The sequence below is a fragment of the Rhinolophus ferrumequinum genome, chromosome 12 (assembly GCF_004115265.2).
Source record: "Rhinolophus ferrumequinum isolate MPI-CBG mRhiFer1 chromosome 12, mRhiFer1_v1.p, whole genome shotgun sequence".
NCBI lineage: Eukaryota > Metazoa > Chordata > Mammalia > Chiroptera > Rhinolophidae > Rhinolophus > Rhinolophus ferrumequinum.
This window is the reverse complement of record NC_046295.1, coordinates 24,105,387-24,127,151: the sequence shown is the minus strand read 5'-3', so window position 1 is coordinate 24,127,151 and position 21,765 is coordinate 24,105,387. Positions and strand designations below refer to the sequence as shown.

The 21,765-nt window shown below is 42.6% G+C and overlaps 1 protein-coding gene and 1 long non-coding RNA gene across 7 annotated transcripts in view; one reads left to right on the top strand and one right to left on the bottom strand.

Moving 5' to 3' along the window:
• NFIB (nuclear factor I B) overlaps positions 1-11,316 on the bottom strand; it is a 217,765-nt gene extending 206,449 nt beyond the window's left edge. For 2 of the 6 annotated variants that reach the window (XM_033122355.1, XM_033122356.1), the window contains exons 1-2: positions 10,672-11,316; positions 4,085-4,616 (exon numbers count right to left, since the gene is read on the bottom strand). In XM_033122355.1, coding sequence (XP_032978246.1) covers positions 4,085-4,616; positions 10,672-10,701 — 562 coding nt within the window. In that variant the 5' untranslated portion in view covers positions 10,702-11,316. The remainder of the gene's footprint in view (positions 1-4,084; positions 4,617-10,671) is intronic. The other 4 variants (XM_033122357.1, XM_033122358.1, XM_033122359.1 and 1 more) reach the window with 4 other exon arrangements.
• A 3,058-nt stretch (positions 11,317-14,374) lies between these two features.
• The window catches only part of LOC117031730 (uncharacterized), a 44,780-nt gene continuing 37,389 nt past the window's right edge, over positions 14,375-21,765 (top strand). Inside the window, exon 1 of the long non-coding RNA XR_004424605.1 lies at positions 14,375-14,639. This is a non-coding gene — a long non-coding RNA (uncharacterized LOC117031730). The remainder of the gene's footprint in view (positions 14,640-21,765) is intronic.

Genomic DNA, 21,765 nt, shown 5'->3' with positions numbered 1-21,765 from the left:
ACCAAAATTATGTGAGCTTTTTGGTCGCTTTTCCTGGTGTGCACAATTGTGCACTGAGAATTAGGCAACATTTTGATGCAGAATTGAGACATTCAGGAATGAATGATTTATATCAGACCTTACACGCAGGTTTCCTCATTAAGGTTTTCTCTCTTTTTTTTTTTTAACATTTACACTGTTGCACATTACTAACTAGAAAGAAAAGTAAGGTCCTCTCAACATGTTACTATAAAATTTGGAAGTGTGGAAACTGAGGGAACCAAAAAATTGCCTAAGAAATCAGCAGTGCTGTGACTGCACGCAGTAGTCAGTCATACCGGATGAGTTACAGACCACAGTTGGCTAGTGCTCCACAGCCTTCTCATAGCACGCCACGCATCGGATAGTCCACTTCTGTCCCCGTAAGGTGTGCTGTGCAAGGCTTGCCTGCTTTTTGTTTTGTTTTGCTTTGCTTTGCTTTCACGACTGCAATAACAAAGACAATATGGGGAACAGGTACCACCTGCCCAAGAATCATTGGACATCTTTAATATCTTTTGGGAAAATGGAGGCCCCTTTAGAGCTATTTTTTCCCTTTAATCTGTCCCAGTCTTAAAAAATAATAAAAAATAAAAACTTAAAAAAGAAAAAAGAAAAAGGAAGGGTTTTGTATTAGCTAAGGTTTGCTGCAGCAAACAAGCAAGCAGCTTTCATTCAGAGATTGTCAAAAACTTTCCAGTGTGCCCACTGCAATGCGGATGCCAACCAACGAATCAAAGGCATTCAGCAACTAGACAAAGAGGGTCTGATGCCAACCTCGGTGCCACTGGCAACCATTATTGGCATCAAGCACAGTGTCTGCCTTTTTTTTCCCCCTCGCCTGGCACTTCACAAACAAAATGGCGGTTCTTGTAGCAACGAAACAGCTGAAGCGCAGCCCTCTGAATCAATAACGTCAAATGATTTTATGGATTTAAACACAGTTACTTCCAAATGATGTGTGTATTTTAGGTAAAGTGTGGGTGGGGGTTTACATATTTTTATAAATGCCTACATCAAATATGACCCTTTACTAATGTAGAGAAATAGAAAAATGGACTGAATTGTGGCCAACGAGGCTATATGCATAGACGAAGCTGAATAACAAAGGCATTTAGCTTTACAGAAAATGCTGTTCTGCGGCCATGTCATGCAAAAGTCTAATGAACTATATATCAAAAATGATTTCAAAATGCATAATTTTTTCCCCAAACCATATCAGATGCAGATGTAACACTACAGCTCGTGTCAAAGCTCTAGTAACTCTTTCCACATTTCAAAAAAGATGAGGCTGCTGGGCACGAAGGGGGAAAAAAAAGAAGTGTGGGTTGAACCAAAAGAGAAAGAGGGAAAAAGAAAAGCATAGGAAGTTGGTCAACAATGGAAGTTTATTATATGTTGGTCTTTATTTCATCCTCCAGAAGAGATGCAGTTTGTGATCTTGTATAAATAACCAAGACGACTACTGACATTTCTAGATCTGGAAATTGTCAATATATTGTAACATCACTCCACACTGCAATGCGGATGCCAACTAACAAATCACAGGCATCCTGAGCTAAACAAAGAGGGTCTGATGCCAATCCTGATGCCAGTGGCAACCATCTTTGGCATTCTCTCTGTTCTTTCTCATGTTTTCCTCCCAGTCGTTTAGAAGTGGGGTGAGAAAGAAAAATAGGGGAAAGATAATTTTGTTGCTCATTCTGTTGCAAATATAACATTTTTCTTCTCCGATTTTTGTTTCATGTTTTTCTTTATACTTCTTTACCTGATTTATAAAACAGACGTAAGTGAGTTTTCATCTACCTCTAGAGGAGAAATAAAAAGTCATTATGGGAGATAATGCAGCCCTCTGACTCCAGACTTATCTTTTAAGATGCCTTCTTCAATCAATGGCACTGCAAAATAACATAGCCTATATGTGACATATATATAGAAAAAGGGAAAACACAAAAGCATCTTGATGTGACTTTTTCAAAGAAAGAGCCAATAGATGTTAAGAAGAGATGAAGCACTGGCAGGTAACAGAAGATACAAATTAGATGCACAAGGTAAAATAATGAAAGGTTTTTATGATAGAGACGCAAAACAACAAAATCAATATTTTAGCCGAAAACATGGTCTCCAAGAATTGCTTAAAACTTTACAATTATCATGACTGATGGTGCAATGCAGAAGGCATTTGTGCATTTTTCTTTCTTCAATCTATCTTCACAAATCCAAAGGATATGTTCTTTACTGTCAATTCATCAACCAAGAGAGTTGGCTGCCTGCCCCGGGAGTGAATGTACATGCATGCACACCTCAAGGACTAGCCTTCAAGCAAGTTAAAATGTGAGCAGCAGTGAAGTGCTTGCAAACCTTCCCTACCCTGCACTAAAAAGTTATATGACCCACTTTTTAAAACTTTCCTTCTAGCCTTGACTTTCACAACACAGTTACGACACAGTTATAGTCAATCCAACACATATATACAGCCCACCTTAAAATGTCATCTCCTAGACAGCTGTCAATCAAATTAAGTGCCATTTTGTTAATGAGCTTTAATTTTAGGACACACAGGGCAAAAATATATTTTTACCCAAACCATCATTACTTGGACTTCAATTCATAAATGCACGGAAATAATAAATGAAATGGTTTCGTTTTTTTTTTTTAAAGCAGTATTTCCAAAAGCATGATGTCCAGCACCATTATTTAAAATCAGACTAAAAAAATTTAAATGACATTTAAGCATCTCTCTAAAACTGTATCGAGGAAATATAAAGACAAAAAGCACATAGTAAGTTACCTAGATTTCTGAGTCAAAGAGTAATTTTGGTATTTTATCTTTCAGATGATAATAAAGTTCATACCGATTTATTAAATTTCACATTTATATAACAGACATCAGATAACCGACCGCCTGCCACCTGGCTATCTATAGGCCATTTTCCCTACCGCCAGGCCAAGTTAGGAAATAACCCACCATCTGTGGCAGATCAAACTTCAGTCCTCTTTTGGTATGCTGTTTTTAAAAATGATGTTTTACTATGGACTGTTGCTAATACAAGGACATCTATATCCTGACACATTGGTTTGAAGAAAAGAAATTCTCACCTACTTAAGGAAAATACATTAAGAAAAATAAAAAGAATAAAGAAACATTTCATCAACTCAAAATACACTCAGCAAAAATATCACCTATTTTTGAATTATTCAGGCAACATTTATACCACTCTGTTTATCGAGCATTTTTTTTAAATAGGTATGGTATGTGGTTCCTGCATTCTTTTTGAGATTTATTTTAAACCAGTAGAACTAGTCTACTTTCTGTTTTTGTTCTATAAGGAGAACTGTGGCTTTTCTCCTCGGTAGGCTTTATAATTTACATTTAAGTAACTGACAATATTAAGTGTTCCCAAGTCATTATGGGGAAATATTATAATATAAATTAAACAAGCACTATAATCATTTCATCTACAGTGAATATTATACAATCAAAATTAGGTATTGATAGAAATAGAAATATTTAAATTAAATAAATCTACATCTACAAAGATATACTCTCTGATATTGGCTCTCTGAAGCATTTTGTAATAGGAAATGTTAATTCTATTTTCAGTGCAATAGTACTAGATTCGTGAACAAAGTTCATCTCCCTCGTTAGTGATGAGGCTAACACAAAGATTATGAAAGAGTGGTTTGACTATTCATAAATAAAGTTACATTTGCAAATTGAGAAAAGATGAGTAGATGCAAAGAAGGTAGCCCAGGACAAAACAGTGAAATGTAATACACCATATTTTTCAGACTATTCTGAAGTAGATTATTTCAAAGACATTTGAAAACGTATCTCTTTGTGGTCTTTCTTTAAATACCCACACTTATCCAGGTATGAAAGCTCCACATCTATTCCCATGGCTGGCACATGGCAGTGGACATCTACGTGGATGCCACCCTATTGAGAGTAGGTGAAGAAGGAGATCTAGGGGCCGTGAGGACCATCTAACTCAAGCCAGATATTCCGTACACTGGTTTGTGGGCAGTGTTTGCGGTGCTAGAAGAAAGAACAAGCTGCGCCTACCTTGCTCCTGCACGTAGTATGCCAAAAACAAATCAAGCTCCTTAACTGATACTGTGATATGATGTGGCTGGACACAAAGTGCTGGGTTTGTGCAATGTGGGGATTTCATGAGCCGTTCTCCATCGGTACTTTCCAAGGGGATGCCTTTGAACAGGATCACCATGACTAGATCCAGACGCCAGACTTTGTCTGCCTGTCGCAGGCAGTCGATTCTCCTAATCTTACCCTTCTGGTCAGGATTGGATAAGACACAGCACGGGTGCTTCTTGCCAGTCACGGTGAGCACAAAGTCCTCTCGGTACTCCTGGCGGATATCTTTGCGCAGTTTGGCCAGGAGCCTGGATGCCCACTTCTGTTTGATTTCAGGCTTTTCGCTGAGAAGCTCATCTTTGACTGCTCTTTCTTCATCTTTTGACATTCGCTTCTCATGCTTTTTAAAGTACTTGCGTTTTCGAGCCTGCAGGTTGAACCAAGTATAGGCGATTGCACGGACATGTGGAAGTAGTGCCTCGATGAATGGGTGAAATTCATCCTGTGGAAAATGAGATGGAGGAAAAGAAGACATACATGGTCAGTTTAGTTTTAAAGGCTCAAAAATAAACGAAACTAAAATAAAAAGACCACAATCCATTCCCAATTCAGCAACAAAAAGTTATGCATAAAAATAACACTCTTATTTAAAATGATCAAAATAGTAGAACAAGGAGAAAATAAAGTATGCCCAGCTGCCCCTTTTCCACCAAAACTCACAGGTTGATTCTCCCTCGTAAAAAGAAAATAAGATTTATATTTGAATTTCCACTCTGGCCCCATCCCCCTCATTCCCATGCATCCTACATTCTTTAAAAACATAAGTAACCAAGGTGCTTGGCACCTAATTTAATATTTAAATATTTGATTGACCAACTAACACTACGCAGTACCATTTTACAAAGAACACAGTGAGATTTTTTTTTTTTTTTAATCGGAGCAGAGCTGTTCAGAAGGCAGGAGCGATGCCACAGTTCATTTCTCTTCTCTGTGGCACAGAAACACAAAGCATATAGATGCTCAGCGTTAATGCCACACAGTTCCCGCTTTTGGAGCATGCTCTCAGCAAGAGGCTGCTGGTGGCACAAAGAGCATGCGCCATTAAACTTGATCCATTTTCTTATCAAACGTCCAACATTCCAACACTGAAACAGCACCATTCCAAGAGTGGTAACTAGAGAAACCGGTATACAGTAAGGGAAAGTGGGCAAAGGACACAGCTTGTCGTATCAGTGTCCTGAACAGAAGGTTTCCATACTTTAAGCAATGCAGTCGCTCCCTCCACTGCCAACACTAGCCCCCAACACACACACACACACACACACACACACACACGCACGCACACTCTCACAACTCACTCACACTCTCCTGCTCTCTCAGAGACATACAGACACACTCTAGTATTTTTAAATAAAAGTTTATAAAGTTGAAAACAAAAATTACATGAATGTACTTCCAGCAGCTTTTCCTATAGAATCGGAAGCCTCACAGACTCAGTTAATTTGTTAACTGATCACATGAGTATGGCAATTATTCTAAACCCCTTAAAAATCAATCTGAGGTGAACAATGAAAAATGGCAACTTGGCACCAACTTTACATTCTTTGTGTCTCTGTATGCGGTGGCAGGGTGACACCAGGAGTGCACTGCTGGTCACTTACTGCTTTTGTGGAATCAATACAATTCATTTGCTACGCACATGAATTCTCCGACAGGACCATGAGTGCATGTATGTAAGTGCGTGTGAATCTGCACGTGTGCAGATCGTATAGTGAGTGCCCTGTCTTTTGAATTCAGTGGCTTACCTTAGGCTCCTGCATTTTTCCTGCCTGTTTCATCTAAGCCTTTTTCAAGGAAGGGAGGCACGAGAAGTGGCAGATAATCTTTACCTACAGATATTTCAAGCTACTTTCCAAAGCAGTCAGTGAGTGTTTCATTACTTCCTGTCGTAGGTAAAACCTGTCTTCTAAGCTCAGGCCTATTACTGTTCAGAGAAAGACTTTAACATCGTGTGCATGCATACTGTATGTGTGCAATAAGTCAAGATCTGAACCAAATAAGAACTTGTACCGAGGCCACTTTTCTGGTCACGTTGACTATACTGTCACCTCAGCCACAAAATAACTTTCTCTAACTGATCGTATGCCAAGTTAAAATTTACATACTAGTGTTAGTCACCCTGAACTACGTGGAATAAATTCTATTTAATCAGCAGACTGATGAATTCCATTAGGTAAAGATGATGAAAGTGCAACTAACGACACTCTAACAAAGGTGTCCCCAAAATTCCATATAGTTAGGAATCCATTTTTTATGATGAAACTAAAAGTTTCAATGCCGAAGCCTACAGCATGTTAGCAGTTTGCAGATCAGAAAAGGAAGAGGTGTGCTATGTCCCATCCAATTAATAATGCGGTTATCAAGTGTTTTAACATATTGCCGTAAAACGTTCCTTCAGCAGAGTAAGTATAAATCAAAATTTTATAACAATACAGAATACAGATGATTACATCACAGCATGAGCCATAACCAAATGCCATAGAGGAAATCATTAAACCGATCAGTAGTTTCCAGCAGAGATTTGAACAATTCGGTTACTATGTGAGCACGTTAAACTAGGCCATGGAAAGAGTTAAACCACAATCTGTTCTTTGTGTGGGAAGGCAGCCCTGCTCACAGCAACCACAGCCCATGATAAGACCTCCCTATCTCCATACACTTTCTGATGCCATGCTTTCAGCTTTCAGTGTAACTACAAAAACTTTGTTTATCCCCTTTAGAAATATATGCAAAAGGAAACTCTGCTCAAAAGGAAGTGTGGACTTAAACTCGCTTTGGGAACTCACTTCCTATAATCTGACTTTTACTATGATTTATTGATATGATTTAAAAACATACATATACACACTCATAAACTAAAATTTGAGAATGTAGAGAGTACATGGGGGGGGCAGCTTTGTCTCGCTCATTTTACCCTGGCCATGTTTTAAAAATGCAATATTATTTTAACAGATATTAAGCAATGCGGTAACTCTTAAGTACTTATATCCTTAAGTACCATGTTCAGTGACATTTCTTTCTCTTATAAAGACATCAAACATACTTCTGATTAAATTTATTTGAGTTTCAAATCATCTATTAAATAACAAATCTCAAAATTTTAATAAATTACTTTAAACAATCAAAATGCAATTTGAGGGGTGAATTTGGAATTTCTCAGCAAATGCACTCAATACAATGTTTTTTTAAAGTTGCCTTGAGTTTGCTGCCAATGTTGCTAAGTAATATTTTAAAACATACTTTTTTTAAATTGATAAACAGAAGTAGCAAACTTTCTCAGTCCACAAAGTTGCCTTATAAATATCTTTCAGGGATTTACAATTATGTGGATTCCATTGAAGTAAAACAGTTACTGACAAGGAGACATAGCCTCAAAAAAAAAAAATGATAATAAGTAGGGTTTGCTATAAGTCACATACATTTCTGTATGAACATGTCTAAAAATGTCATCTTCTAAGTGTGACTATTTTCTAATGGTAAGTTGCAAGATACTTTTAATAACTTTGAGTGACATAAATATGGAGCATAGAAACTTCATCCAAGAAGGTGATTAAGGTATTCAAATTTCCAATTAATAGGTTGTCACAATAACTCTTTAAACAATTATGAAAATTAGTTTTTTTAAAGGAAAGCATATATGTGATCTAAGATCTAATGGCTCTATACTACAATAATATGCCACCTTGCTCTTGCAGAATTTTTATTAAAATTCAGTAATTCTTTCTGTTGAAACATCCTTTAGTTGAACTAAACAAGTTATAAATTTCAAATATAAAAGCAAACAGTCCTAATTGCACTAAACATATTTATTTTTCTTTACAGAAACAATAGTTTCCGTGAAAGGGATGGAAAATTAGACCAATATACGGGTAAAAGAGTAAATACTAGGTGTTCTTGGAGCATTGCTATATAACAATAAACTATTTTAAAAGTGTACCTAAAGAACTTGAAGAACAATGAAAGAAAAAAATTCATTGCAATCATGCCAAATGAAAGTTATATTATTAAGGATTTACATTATTTTTAGAAAGAGCAAATATTAAGTCATAGGTGATGGTTCCTAATTTTCTTCATATATCTGATTTATACTGATGTATAAATATTGATTTATATCAATGTACTTATATTTTTGCATAACATTTGCTAAATATCAACTTTAACTGTAGCTCCTTTTGAATTAAAATTATTTCTAAAACCTTATTGCAACAACTGAGATACTTTGTAAAGTTTTCAACCAATTAAGAATGTTTGTTTCTCTATTTTTTATTTACATATCCTAAAAAACGTTTTGCTATAGCTATTAGGCTCTTGTAATACAAAACTAAACTACTGGTCTGACATAAAAGCAACACGGTTAATGCACCTTTACTTTTGCAACACCTTACGTTACCTACAAAGTCACATAGACAGTATTAGTTTAACTAAGTGAGAATTCTAAAGCTAAAATTCCTTTTCTAATTTAGGCCTTAAATCCCAAAACAGTTTTAATAAGTCAACCTAGACTTACATTATTAAAATAGTAGAGAATATCAGTCATCATGAATTAGTCTTGGTAAGTATGCATCCTTGAATACTAATGTGATAGCTGAATGATAATGCCGTATATGCTTTTAATATTCCATATGTCTGTTGCTGTAATATTTTTAACTTATACAAATTAAGATAAAGTTAGTGAGTTTTCGAAACTAAAAATGCAATGTAATCGTTAGCATTAGTGTTTCTGAAAAGCCAATGTTGGAAATATCAATTAATATAGAAAAGCAATCCTGTACAGGTGAGAATAAGTGATTCGGTACTTTGTAAGTGAAAAGCTTACCTCAACTTGTTTTATTTGAACTCTGCTTCAATTATGTAAAAGTAATATCAAATGGACATAGTTTACCAGACAGAGAAAAAAAAAATCCGGGTGATGGGTAATATGAAAGGTAACTTTAACAACTAAAGGCAATTCGTTATACCTGAAACAGTTCCATCATCATATTTATTGGTCGTTATACATAGTTTTTAAAGTACAAACAGCTCAACAACTCATTTTTCCAGTTTTGTTAAATTAAAGTGCACGTTTACTTGCTGAAAATAGCGATATCTAAGTTAATCATACTCAGATGCCAAACAAAATATAAACAATAAAAAATGTGTCAGCCAAAAAGCTACAGGACTGTATCCAATCACTGAGTAATAAGCCTTATCATTGTTTTCATCTTCATTCACAATTTATGAATGCCTCAGTCCTTTTGAATCACAATGGCTTCTAATTGTCATACAATTGAAATCTTAATTGTTTGTCCATTATAAAAATGCATCATTGTGATATCGGATTTTTTAAAAATTGTAACACACCTAAGACTAAGCGACACTTCTTTAACTGTTTAGTTTTTATGGGAATATCAAAGAAAATAGTTATCAATTATCAATCGTGCTACTGCCTCCTAAAAGCTGAAGTTGACTGTCCCACACCTTTAGAGGTTTAAAATACTGCTTCAGAATAACTCTGAGCTAACATATTTAGTTAGTTCGTCAGTTGGTTAGTAAGCTGGGCAACAGTGAAAACTGCCCCCAGGTAAGTCTGTTGGATCTCGTCACTTTTACATTTGATCGTCTGGTTTAAAACTGTACAAATTCTGTTCTTACGAAAGTATCAAGTCAGTATTTTATTTCAGAACATTGTTCCTAAAGTCTTCGGACAATTTTCAACGTGAATTTTTTCCTAAATGTCCTTCCTTTTCCAGCATTACTTTCTGCCTTCGCAGCTACACCTAAATATCGCCAAAGAAACAGGTCTCCACAAAATTAACATGTTCTTCTCAAAGTCCTTCACTTTCACCACAACCAACTAACTGGTGTCAACGTCAAGACCGCCTTCGTGGAGCGATCACTGGAAACCTCAAAGTGCGGATCACGAAGGACGAGTTTCGGATCCTCAAATTAAGCAAAGGAATGGGTCCCCGGACCACAACCGCCGAATCGCTTCCTCGCCCGCCCACTGCCTGCAACGGAGTCCAGAGGCGCCCACAAGGACTCATGCTCCGAGTCCCCTCGCCCAAGTTCAGTGGTTGTTTACAAGGGCTTAGTCCCCCCTAAAGCTCCTCTAAAGCCGGAGTCTCCCTCAGCGCGCGCGCGATCAAACGAGATGGGTGGTGGACACCTTAGGCAGGGGCACCACGCTGAAGGAGGTACTCAGGGGGCCACCCGGGGCTAGCCCTCGCGGGCCGGGGCCCTGCCCACCCTCGGCGGCCTCGCCCGGCCCAGCCGCTCCGGCAGCACGCGGGCGCCCGCTCTTCGTGGCCAGGGCGCAGGGCTGGGTGTGCGCACTGGCCGTGGGCTAGGGGCCGCGCGTCGGCTTCCACGCCGCACCGCAAATCCCACCGCAACTCTGGGCCACTTCTTCGAGGGACCGGGGTGTGCGGAGGTTAACTAAAGCTGCAGACCAGAGCAACGAAACAAAACAAAGGCATTTCGGGCTAGAGAGAAAACTCGAGAGCGACCGAGACATGTACCTGAGTGAGACAGATGGGAGAATACATCATGACTTCGCCTTAAAACGCACTTTCCCGGAGATGCCCAAGAAAATCTTCGAGAAGCAAGAATTTCATCTATTCATTTTACAGTCGTCTGAGACCCGCGGTGCGATCAATCAGGACGGGGCTCTGCGCTGGATCACCGCAACTTCACAACAAACCCAGTCCTCCTTAAATAGCCAAAGATTCAAGTTCACTCGGCGTGCTAGATTTCCCGGGGTGAAATCCAATCTACACTTTTAACCCTCTTGCAGTCCGAGCGCGCTGGCCGTGCTCGCCGAGGCCGCCGCCGTCGCCGCTGCCGGTGTTGGCTGCCTTTCGCCTGGGTTTGGGGATTTGTTTTCTGTTTTGCAGTTGTTGTTGGGGGCTAGGGGGTGCGCAAAGGTTCGGTGTGGGTTGGATTGGGGTGGTGGTTGGTGGTGAAATGCTTTTTTAAAAAAGGCGGGGAGGGGGGTGCAGGAGAGAGAGCGGGAGGGAGAGCGAAGAGAATGTGTCACCGCACTGGGAAAGTTCAAGGTTACAGTCCGGAGCACTGCGGCAGGATCCCGGAGAGGCGATCGCAGGCGAAACTTTGCTGCGAGCCGACCATGTGTGTGCGCGAGGGGGAGCGTGAGCGAGTGCGCGCGGGTGGCGGGGCGCGCGCGGGAGAGGGCCGGGGTGGGGGCGGGGTGGGGTGAGGGAGAAGGGAGAGGCCGGGGTGAGGGAGGGGGCGCGAGCGCCGGTCTCCCGGGCGGAAGAGGCTCCCAGCGCGCAGTCCCTTGCTGCAGCCGCCGCTGCCGGCGCCGGCTCCTCCACGCCCGGCCGCCCGCCTCGCCCCGCGTCTGACCCGGCCGAGCGAGGCTGCTGCCGCTGCCGCTGCCGCTGCCGCTGCCGCTGCCGCCGCCGCCGCCGCCGCCCAGAGCCCAGGGAGATCGGAACGAGCTCCTGAAAAATCCCAAACGATAAATCGCGCTCTCCCGCTAGGCTCCAAACTCCTCTTTTCTGCTCTGGGCTCTTTTTTCCCCTCCCTCTCTCTCGCTTTCTTTCCTTGCAAAACTTGGAAGTTGAAAAATTCACCGGTTCCACCCTCTGGACCCCGCTCGAGCTCTCTCCAAATCAGACTTAAGGATTGTTTTATTATTTAATTACACAATCATCGCTTTACTCCTCCTCCTGCAAACGCGCATTCCTTTTGCACCAGCCTCTCCACACCCCCCGCCCCCCACCTTCCTCCTCCTCCTCCTCCTCCTCCTCCTCCTCTAGCGTGTCTCTCTCTCTCTCTCTCTCTCTCTCTCTCTCTCTCTCTCTCTCTCTCTCTCTCTCTCTCCTCTCTCTCCTCTCTCTCCTCTCTCTCCCTCTCTCTCTTAAAGGTCTCATACCAGTGCAACAAAACCATGAGGTGTTTTTTTTCTTTCTTTCTTTTAAAATAGATCTTCTTTCCGCCCTTTGGGCAAGTCCCACACCCTCCCCACACCACCACACACACACACATACACACCCCCGAAAACCCGCCCTGGACGAGGTATTTCGGTGATCGCTGCGGACTCTTTAAGCCGCGGGAACATCCAACTGGGAGAAACACTGAGCGGGTCCGGGCCCGAGAAAGGAACGAATGGAAAATTCCCTCACACCCAGGCCGCCCCGGGGCCCAGGCTGGGGCGCCGACTCTCGCACCCGGGGCGGGCGCTGTCCACCAAGCCCGCCGGTTGACGGGAGGAGGGGGAGACTGAAGAGGCGGGGGCCTGAGCGAACTTGGGCTCAAGTAGTTGGGGCGCGCGGGCGCGTATGGGGGGCGGGGTCCGCCGGGCCTGCGCTCCGGGGCAGCTCCGCAGAAGCGGCGTGCAGCGCTTCGCCGCGGTTTGCCGCCCTCCCTGGGGGTGCCCCATGCACGTGGCCCTGCTCGGAGTGGCAGGACCGGGCCGAGCGGCCGTCACCGCCGCCTCCTGCTCCCTCCTCCTCCTCCCGCGGCCCGCTCCGCTCTCCGCCTGCAGCCCCGCTGGCTCGCTCCCAATCCCCACCCCCACCCCTGGGGTCCGGGGCGCCGGCAGAAAGCACCTCCCTCCCCGCCGCGGTGTAAACTGGGCGGGGCCGCGGCGCGCCCCGGATTGCGGGGCGGGCGGGCAGGCGGGCACGCGCGCGAGCGGGGTGCGTGTGCTGTTACAGCCCTGCAGAGGCTGCTGCGCCCGCTTCGCTCCGGCGCCGAGGGCCCGCCCCCACTCCGGTCGCGAGCTGCAGGCCCCGAGTGAATGAACTTGATTTCGGGTCTTTTGCGGGAGGAGGTTTGCTTTACACCCTTTCTATCCACGCACACGCTCTCTGGCGCGCACGGACACACACACACACACACACACCGCCCCCCAAATTCCGTTTTTCGGCAAGGAGTGGGTGGGAAAGAGGTAGAAGCAAAGGCTGTCCAGACAATGGAGACAGGAAAAGTAAATGCCAGGGACTCCGCGTCTACCTAGCTGCGGGGGTGGCTGGAGCCGCGAAGGGGACTAGGCTGCCTCAGCCCCAGGGCGGGCTGCCCCCGCTTCCAACTGTGCTGTTGGGGTGTTTCGAGGCTTTCCCCTCGATTCCCCTTTCCTCTGATCCTCTTTACCTCCCTCCCGATTTTTCCTCTCAACTTTCTCCTCTCTCTCTCTCTCTCTCTCTCTCTCTCTCTCTCTCTCTCTCTCTCTCTCTCTCTCTCTCTCTCTCTCTCTCTCTCTCTCTCTCTCCGGCTTCTGTCTACCGCCTCCCCCCTTCACTCCCCTTCGCGGACCTGAAGGAACCAGTGACTTTTTCCTTCAGCAAGTGGGAGTTATCCACATCAAGCATTTCACAACGACACATCAAGAAAAATAGGCAGGTTCAAGTCAACCATGAAATGGTCACTTTTTAACCCCGTCCTGTCCTCATTAGGGAAATGCTCAAACACAGTCCGTTTTCAAAGAGCGCTCTTAATGAGGCGAGCTTGCCAAGTCTACCAGCTGCAGCCCCGGTAAACCTGGAGCCCAAAGAAGAAAGGCGCTGGGGGTTGGGGAGTTCAGGGGGCCTGGGAGAGGAGGGCGGTGGATCTAGGAAGACAGGTAAAGTTGGGGAAATTTCGAGAACTCCCCCCAAGTTAACCCTTTAGGGCACACACCCCTGGGAGCAGCTTCCCTGCTCTCCCGGACGCAGATCCCCTCGTCAGCGTTTTAACAACGTTCATTTCCTTTGTGTATGTCATTTCTTCTTTTTGAAAAGCCAGGATAAAGTTGACCGTCTTCATAGATGAAATAAATGAAGAGACAGTCAGGGTGAATCCAAATAAATCCTCATTTCTCTCTCAGAAATGTTCAGACGATCTCAAATTTTTAAAAAAAAAATCACAAAGCATCACTTTGTATTGTGCATTACTCTGCATCCCTTTTCTCACCGTCATAGGGGAGGGGGCGGGGAAGCGCTACTGATAATACCAGCTTTAACTACTAGAGTTTCCCTTTGAACAAATATTCAATTTAACCGGAGTTAATTTACCATAAAAGACATTCCCCTTGGCACAAATGTACTTATGTCCTTGAACACACCTCTTTGAATGCCCGGACTCTTACAGAAGCCATTATTTCAGGGTCTCTTTAAAAATGGAGTGCCCATCTCTCTTTTCCTCCCTCCCTCCTTCTTCCCTCCCACCTCACCACACCACCCCCCAGTGAAATCCTGGCACCCTGAGAGCACTCCTTTCAAGCCAGAGATCCCAGAACCAGCCGTTGTCCCCTGGCAAAAGAGGCCCAGTGCTGAGCCTTGGGCAAATGTCTGCAGACATGCTGTCCCCCCTCCCTTATTAGTTTCCCTTACCAAGAGAAACCATTTCCTTTTGCCACCAAAAACTAGGTTGCATCCAAAAGTTTCTCACAAGCTTAAAAAAACGAAAAATTGACAGCCATTACACAGAAGAGCCCACAAAAGCTGCAGCAGCACCAGGGATGAAGAAGCAGCGACAGACCCAGGTAAGACCCCAGAGAAGTGAAAATGTCTGGGGCCTCCCAGGCCTATCACTTAGGGGTTCTAATCTCTTTCAGGTGCTCCATGTTTGTAGGGTACTTATGGTTGGATACAGTTTGATGGGCATGGAGGATGCTTGGTAGTTTAGGGGTTTGATTTTTTTCCCAAAAAAAAAGGAAAATGGGAAAGGAGCAATGGTGAGGTGAGGGAAACCAATAGGGAGGAAGAATGAGCAACAGAGACATCCTGAAGCGCTTATGGGGTTGGGTGCTCAGTTTGTATGGCTTTAACTGTCCTCTCAGGTCTTAGAGCCATAGGCAGGGTGGCTGACACCCCCCAAAACACTGCATTTTGTCCAGCCAATGCCAAGGTCACTGCAAGCCTTCCCAGGTTGAACTCCAAGAGAGCCCTTTGTAGAGAGGGACCGGTAGATTTGGGTGTGTGGGACATCTGGCTTCTCTCAGTACACTTGTCCACTATCTTTGGTTTGAGAAACACCAATCTTTTAATCCCCAGTAGAAGAGTCGAGAGGAGAAAGTGAGAAAGTATATACATTTTATTCACTTTCCCCTTTTTTCCAGCATGTCTGTGCCATGGTACTAAGGGTGGCTTTAAAGTATCTCTGAAAAGCTTCTATTGCGATCAAAATGGGCCAAACACTTCTTAGGCTTTGGTACTTACTTCTCTTAAACTCTTTCTTCTCTCTCTCCTACACTGGTGGAAGGGTTAAAACACTGGTATGACAGGCCGATTTCATTTATCCTGAAAGCTAAATTGAGGAGCTAGAAGAAAATGAAAGGCTCCTGCAGCAACAGGAAAATCTGATATTTCAGAATTCCTAAAGATTTCCTCCCTAGATCATTTATGCCCTGCCACGTGATGGTGGGGGGAGAGTTTATTTTCTGACAGATAATTTATTGATTTCAAGAAGGAATGCCAGTGCTTTAGGTGATTGGATTTTTCAAAACTCAATTGTATAATTTGAAAAATTAAGCAATATTACCCAATTCAAGCCTTTCACTAACCTCCAGAGAGGAGCTTGACATCTCAAGTATCTTCTAATATTGATTTTCTTTTGACCTTCTCCCTTCTAAGGAAACTCAGTGACAGGTTGCAAATCCTATGGAGTTTAGGGAAAGGTTTCTTGAAGCTTAACAAAGCTGTCATTTTTAATACATCAGATGATTTTCTTTTTTTTTAGTTCTTGCATGTGATTTGAGGGGCAGCTCGACAATTCCACACACCCTGGCTTCACCGCCAATATCAATATTTTAAAACTAAATACAAAAGAGACAGATGACCTTCTGACCCCAGGAAACAGGCCTGCAAAACTGCAAGTATCCACTGCACCATGCCCAGGGACCTTTCCTGCTTTCAAATGAACCACAAAAAAGCAAACGTGTAGCCTGGAAAACACAATTTTATATACACAAGAGGAATACCAAAAATCCTCTCAAAAACGTATATATAAACAACCAACAAGTACTGAAATTGCCTGTACTTCATGGGAATTGCAAAATCATGCCCAGATCTCACAGCCCTTAAACTACTAGTGTTAAGTTAGGGTAGTAATTTTCCCCCAACTAGAAAACTCACAACCAATTCACCGCCCCACCTACCACTGCCAGGGCTTTGCCTTTCACTGAAACGAATAAATAACCATGGACTTTTTTTTTTCCTTCCTCTGGGAGCTGTTTGGTGTCCCCTGAGGACAAAACTAAATGAGAGAAATGACGCTGTTAATAATGTTGCTGCTGAAATGCCTGTACTCGACTGTTAAAAAAAAAAATAGTGTCCCACTAAGTGTGCCAACATTTCAGGCACACTTACAAGCTACAACTGAATCGTAACACAAACAGGGCCAGATTCCTCCATTAAGATTAGCTGGTTTCCACTTCTCTACAGAGATGAGGCCTGTTCATCAACAGAGATTCCCAACTTCTAAAGGCATTTGCTTCTGGGATTACAAAGTCAGCAGTTGCCCTGTAACTTTTGCATGATTTATTTTAAACTTTTAAAATCACGGTAATAATTGCCTTGCTTCACTCACAATACTTCAAAAGTTACATACACCCACACAGTCTCTTCTCTGCTGATACTGAGTTGTGGTTATTGTCCTTTTCTCAAAATAGCTGAACTTTAAAACTATACTATCATTTTATTTCTATGTGTAAACTGGTTTTTGCTACCCATCTAACATTTGTCTTTGTGACATAAAAACAGATCGGTTTTAAAGAGATGTTTAGAAAGCTTTATCCAAGATGATCAAATAGTGGTTACATTCTGTACTAGGGGTAGAAAGTTCATTGCGAATCCATTCAAACTTTCTGCAGCCCTTTCTCTAATTCTTCCCTTGAAAACTGCCATTCTATTTGAAAATCAAAACAATGCATAACAACATTTTAACTTTCAAATTGAAATTTGGCAAACACTTGCATAATTACAAAGAGAAAAGACAAACAGTTGGGCCTATACAAAATATATGTTCAATGAACTTTATCTCTGAAATGTATGTGAAATATTTTAACCCAGTAAATTAATAAATTTCAAAGGAATAATATTGTCAGATTGTATGATGTCACAAAGTCCAAAAGCAAAGTTACAAATGTTTGTGACATCACATTCATTCATAATTATGCTGCTGCTCAGTCTGACCATATTAAAATTAAATGGATGCCTATGTCTGCTAAAGAATAAAAGGAATTTATTTTGGACATCAAACAATGAAACTGTCACCATTTATTGTATGAAACACTCAGCTAATCAATTTCCTATTAAAACAGCTTTCAACAATACTCAGCTTTAAAATTCGAGACCAGTAAAAACCTTTTCCCAGTGCACAAGAATGCAATCCCAACCACGGACGATAATTACCCTTCTAATACTTTTATTGCCCAAGCGCTTTTTCCTGTGCTCCCCATCAGTTAGGCAGGAATCTGCAGTATATTGTATCAGTGAGTTGGAGTGCTTGACCTTTGCCCACGTATGATTTAATAGGGACTTTTCAGCGCTGGAGCTTTCCCCATCTCTCATACCATTAAATGAAAACATCAAACCTCAAATGTAAAACTGGAAACCACAACGTTTTGTGTTTCACAACTCTTTGCAGTTTTTACTTAGGCTGCTTAAAGGTCAGCTTCTTCTCCCTCACAGTGCTCTCCTCCATACAGTAAATGTATTCCAAAGTCACACGAATTCTGATTTTGATTAAATCTTGAACTCCCCAGTCAGATACACACATGTATCCTGCTTATTTACACGTGCATTCTTTTCTAACCACATAAGCATGCGTGTATGGCTTTCTGGATTTATTCCATTTTAGGGCTGATTTAAATGTCTGTATGAGTTCAAAAGTTAACTTTTTCCCGCCTGTTGGAAAATTAAAATTACAAAGGATGGTGCTATAAGATCCATTCAAAGAAAGATAGAGTTAATCTTGTGTATTTTGGCGCCTTTTCCCTGCCAGCTACTGTACTTAGTGGGGAGGAGGAGGGAACTTGGAGATCTTGTCTGTCCTGTCTCAAGTTCAATGGCAGTTCTTCTAACCCGAGGAGAAGATGGCCATGTTCACAGCCCTAATAATAATTCCAATCACGCCACTTCGGCATCTTGTGTCAAAGTCGAAACTGGCTTCCCCGCCCCCTTCAACCTGAAAGCTGCCAAGTCCTCACACACTCTGCATTCAACCACAAGTTAATGGATGGGATATTGTGCATTAAAATGTGTCCCAGACGAACTGGCGAAGAGAGGACAAGGGAAAAGGGAGACAGACAGACACGCACACACGCACACACAGACTTAGACAGAGGGGGGTAAACAATCCTAGAGCAAAAACAGCAGGGCTGAAAAAACAAAAAGTTTTACCAGGAGCGGGAAGAAATCCATCATAATCTTTTTTTTTGGGGGGGGGGTGGGGAGCAGGAGGAGGAGGAGGACTAACAATTAAATCCTGCTTTGCAATGAATATTAATTTAAAAAATTCCAACACATCAATCAGAGCTAAACAGTGCTTCCGTCACTTAAAAAATGCACTTTTAAATGAGAACATATAACAAGCTGTGCATATTCACCTTAAAGTCTAGAAAAAAATGCCGGAAAAAAGAGAGAATGGGCTACAACATAAAGTTATCATTTGTACAGTAAGTTTTCTCAACATTGGGGGAGGAAGAAGTAGGGAGTTGAAGCAGGTAAAAAATGCTGCATTTCACACCGTTTGGACTCAATGTGATCCCATTGATTCCCGCCATAAAAGTGTGACACATAAAGTTGCCAAAGCTGAAAAAAAATTACATATTTGCATTAGGTTTGGAAATCTAGCACTACAGCTCAACCTGTAAAGCAGAAATAACATTTAGGTAAAACAGTCGCTTTACAATGCACAAACAGGAAAATATCTGTCTGGGGTGGAGGGGGGGTGCAAGGAACGAGTAAGACAGGCAAAAAAACCCCATCATTTCAAAGCCACATACCATCGTACTGTATTGCATTAAATAAGAGATCTTGAATCTGTAACAGAACCCTGGGCCGGTGACTTCACGTGTCTCAGGTACAGATTTGTGGATTTTCTCAACGGTTGTTTTGGTGTCGTTTTGTGTTTAACAACAACAACAAAAAAATCAATCCGGGTTTTATTTTTTAAATTATTGTTTCTGTAATGCCACAATTCTTGACCCCAGAAGAAGAGGCGTTAAAAATCAAATCTAAAAGCAGGCAGGCAGTCTCTCAGTCGGTGTGGACATCCAGTTTTCCTTCCTCTCACTTGCAGAAGACTGTTTCTCGTGGTTGACTTGAATGTCGTTGAGAGAGCGAGCGAGAGAGACCGCGCCAGCGTGCGTGTGTGCGTGTGTGTGTGTGTATGTGGTGGTGGTGGTGGTGGTTTTTATTGTTGTTTTAGCAGGATTGCTCTAGAGGTGGGGGCTGCTTCTCTCCGCTCGGGCTCGGGGCTCGGGACAGATGCAGCCCGCGCGGACTCGGGGTTGCGCGCTCGCCCCTTCTCCGCCCTTGGATTGGCCTGGTCGGCGACAGGGCTGCCCAGAAATCACCACCCACCCGCGCACCCTTTCCGCACCCGGCCCGCGCTCCGGCCGCCGCCGCCTCCCCGGCTTTTTCTCTTTCTCCCGCTCGCCGACAGCCCTGCCTCGCCCCGCCCCAGCCCGCCGGGGCGCGCGGGAAGCGCGGCTCTTCGTTTCCGCCTGGCGGCGGGAAGAAAACCAAAAGGAGGAGCCGGGGAGGGGCGCGCAGCTATGCATATTCATCAGGGCGCCCGCAGCGGCGGAGGCGGGAGCCGGCCCGAGTGGGTGTGGCAGCCTGCGCTGCGCGGGCGGCCCTCGCGAGTGGCGGGTCTGGTCTTTGTGCTGCCCGGGTGGGGCCCGAGCGCGCGAGGGCGGGTGAGGAGGGAGGCGCCGCCAGTCTGCGGGGTCGCCGGCTCCGCGCGCCTTTGTGCTACGGCGGTGGAGGGGCCTCCCGGCGGGCGTGGGGAAAGGGGTGCGGGGCGGAACGGCCGCGCACGGCTCTGCAAGAGAACAACAGTGATCACGAAATTGGTGCGACTTCCCTACTCCCCGCCACGTTGCTCGGTCAACTTCTCAAGGCCACGTATGTTTCCATGTAAAAGGAGTTCTGAAATGTTCCTCACCGCGTAGTGTTATCGTTAATATAAAACTATCAGAAAGATCACTTTTGATTTCTATGTATACACATCCATGTGAATGTCAGTAGTTTAGGGGTAGGTGGAAGAAATAACACCAAAGAAATATACAACCCCTGGGTCCCCAGAAGTAAGCACCCTAGGTGAGATTTGGTAGTGACTTAATGTTCATAAATAAAGGAATTTTGATTAATATTTTTTAAAGTTAAATATGTGTACTTTTTCTACTCAAGTTTTTTAATAATCTGTTTTCATTTTAAGCATTTGTAGTGCGGTAAAGTAATGCTTAACAGTTAAAGTAAGTAGTTATATAATTCTGATTTTAAATTGAAATATTAAAAGTAAAAATATAACACTAGCCCTAAATTTACTTAGTACTAACCCACGTGTGTTTAGAAAAGATTTTATTACAGAGATCCTGACTAATTATGTAATTGCATAACAGACAACAATAGCTTCAAATATCCTCTAAAAACCCTATTCAATTATGTGATTACCAGTGGGACCGGAATAACTCCCGATGAATTGTTCTTATCTTTCTACTAAATGTGAGCGTGACAGTATTCTAATCCCAATTATATTTACCCTCAAAGTCCAAAAGAACTTAAACAACACTGTTCAGTTTATTAATTCCTACAATGCACATTCTAATACAAAGAAGACATTTTGGGTCTCATTACAAAAAAAAAATGTGTTTTTTTTTCTCCTGCACACACACACACACACACACACACACACATATATACAAGTATACACATTATATAGATGTTTGGCTATGTATGTGAAAAATATACACATCTATTTTCAATGATAATACGTGGAAAACTAAAAATTGGATTGATCCAATTGGCTTTTAGGAAATGCCAAACTTAAAAACGGGTTATTAAACCGAAGGTTGAACAGTTCTCAATTTCCTTTCTGAGAAAAACTAACACAGTATGTATTTATATAGCTTTGGGAAGGGATGAAGGATGAGGATACACGTACACACACGTATGTATCTCCAAACGCAGCTCTAACTTCCCAAGGAAAATCAAATTTTAACATCTATCTTGTTCCAAGTTAGGTCATTTTCACCACTCAGCTAGTGTAGCTATAATTCAGTCTACCCAGGCAGTCAATTCTAGTGGGTAACAAACAGATCTGTTTCCATTATAGGATTTCCTAACAGTAGTTTCATGGTTAAGTAAATCAGATTTAGCACTATGGACACAAATATAAAATATGAAAATTCAATCCAGCTAGATTTTTAAAAACTAGGATGGGAGAGAGTGTTTAAATGGGCAGTGTTATCAAATTCTACACTTGTGTAAGTATGCCTCAGAAAGTCTTGTCTCTTATATGAAGTCCATAGCAGTGTTACCAATCCTTCCCAACATCTACTTCTTGCAGAGGAGAAATGACATTACAGAGAGAATCCAGTTTTGTTTAGGAAATATCCTAAACATAAAATGGGAAAAGGAATATGAAAGGGAAAAAGAAAG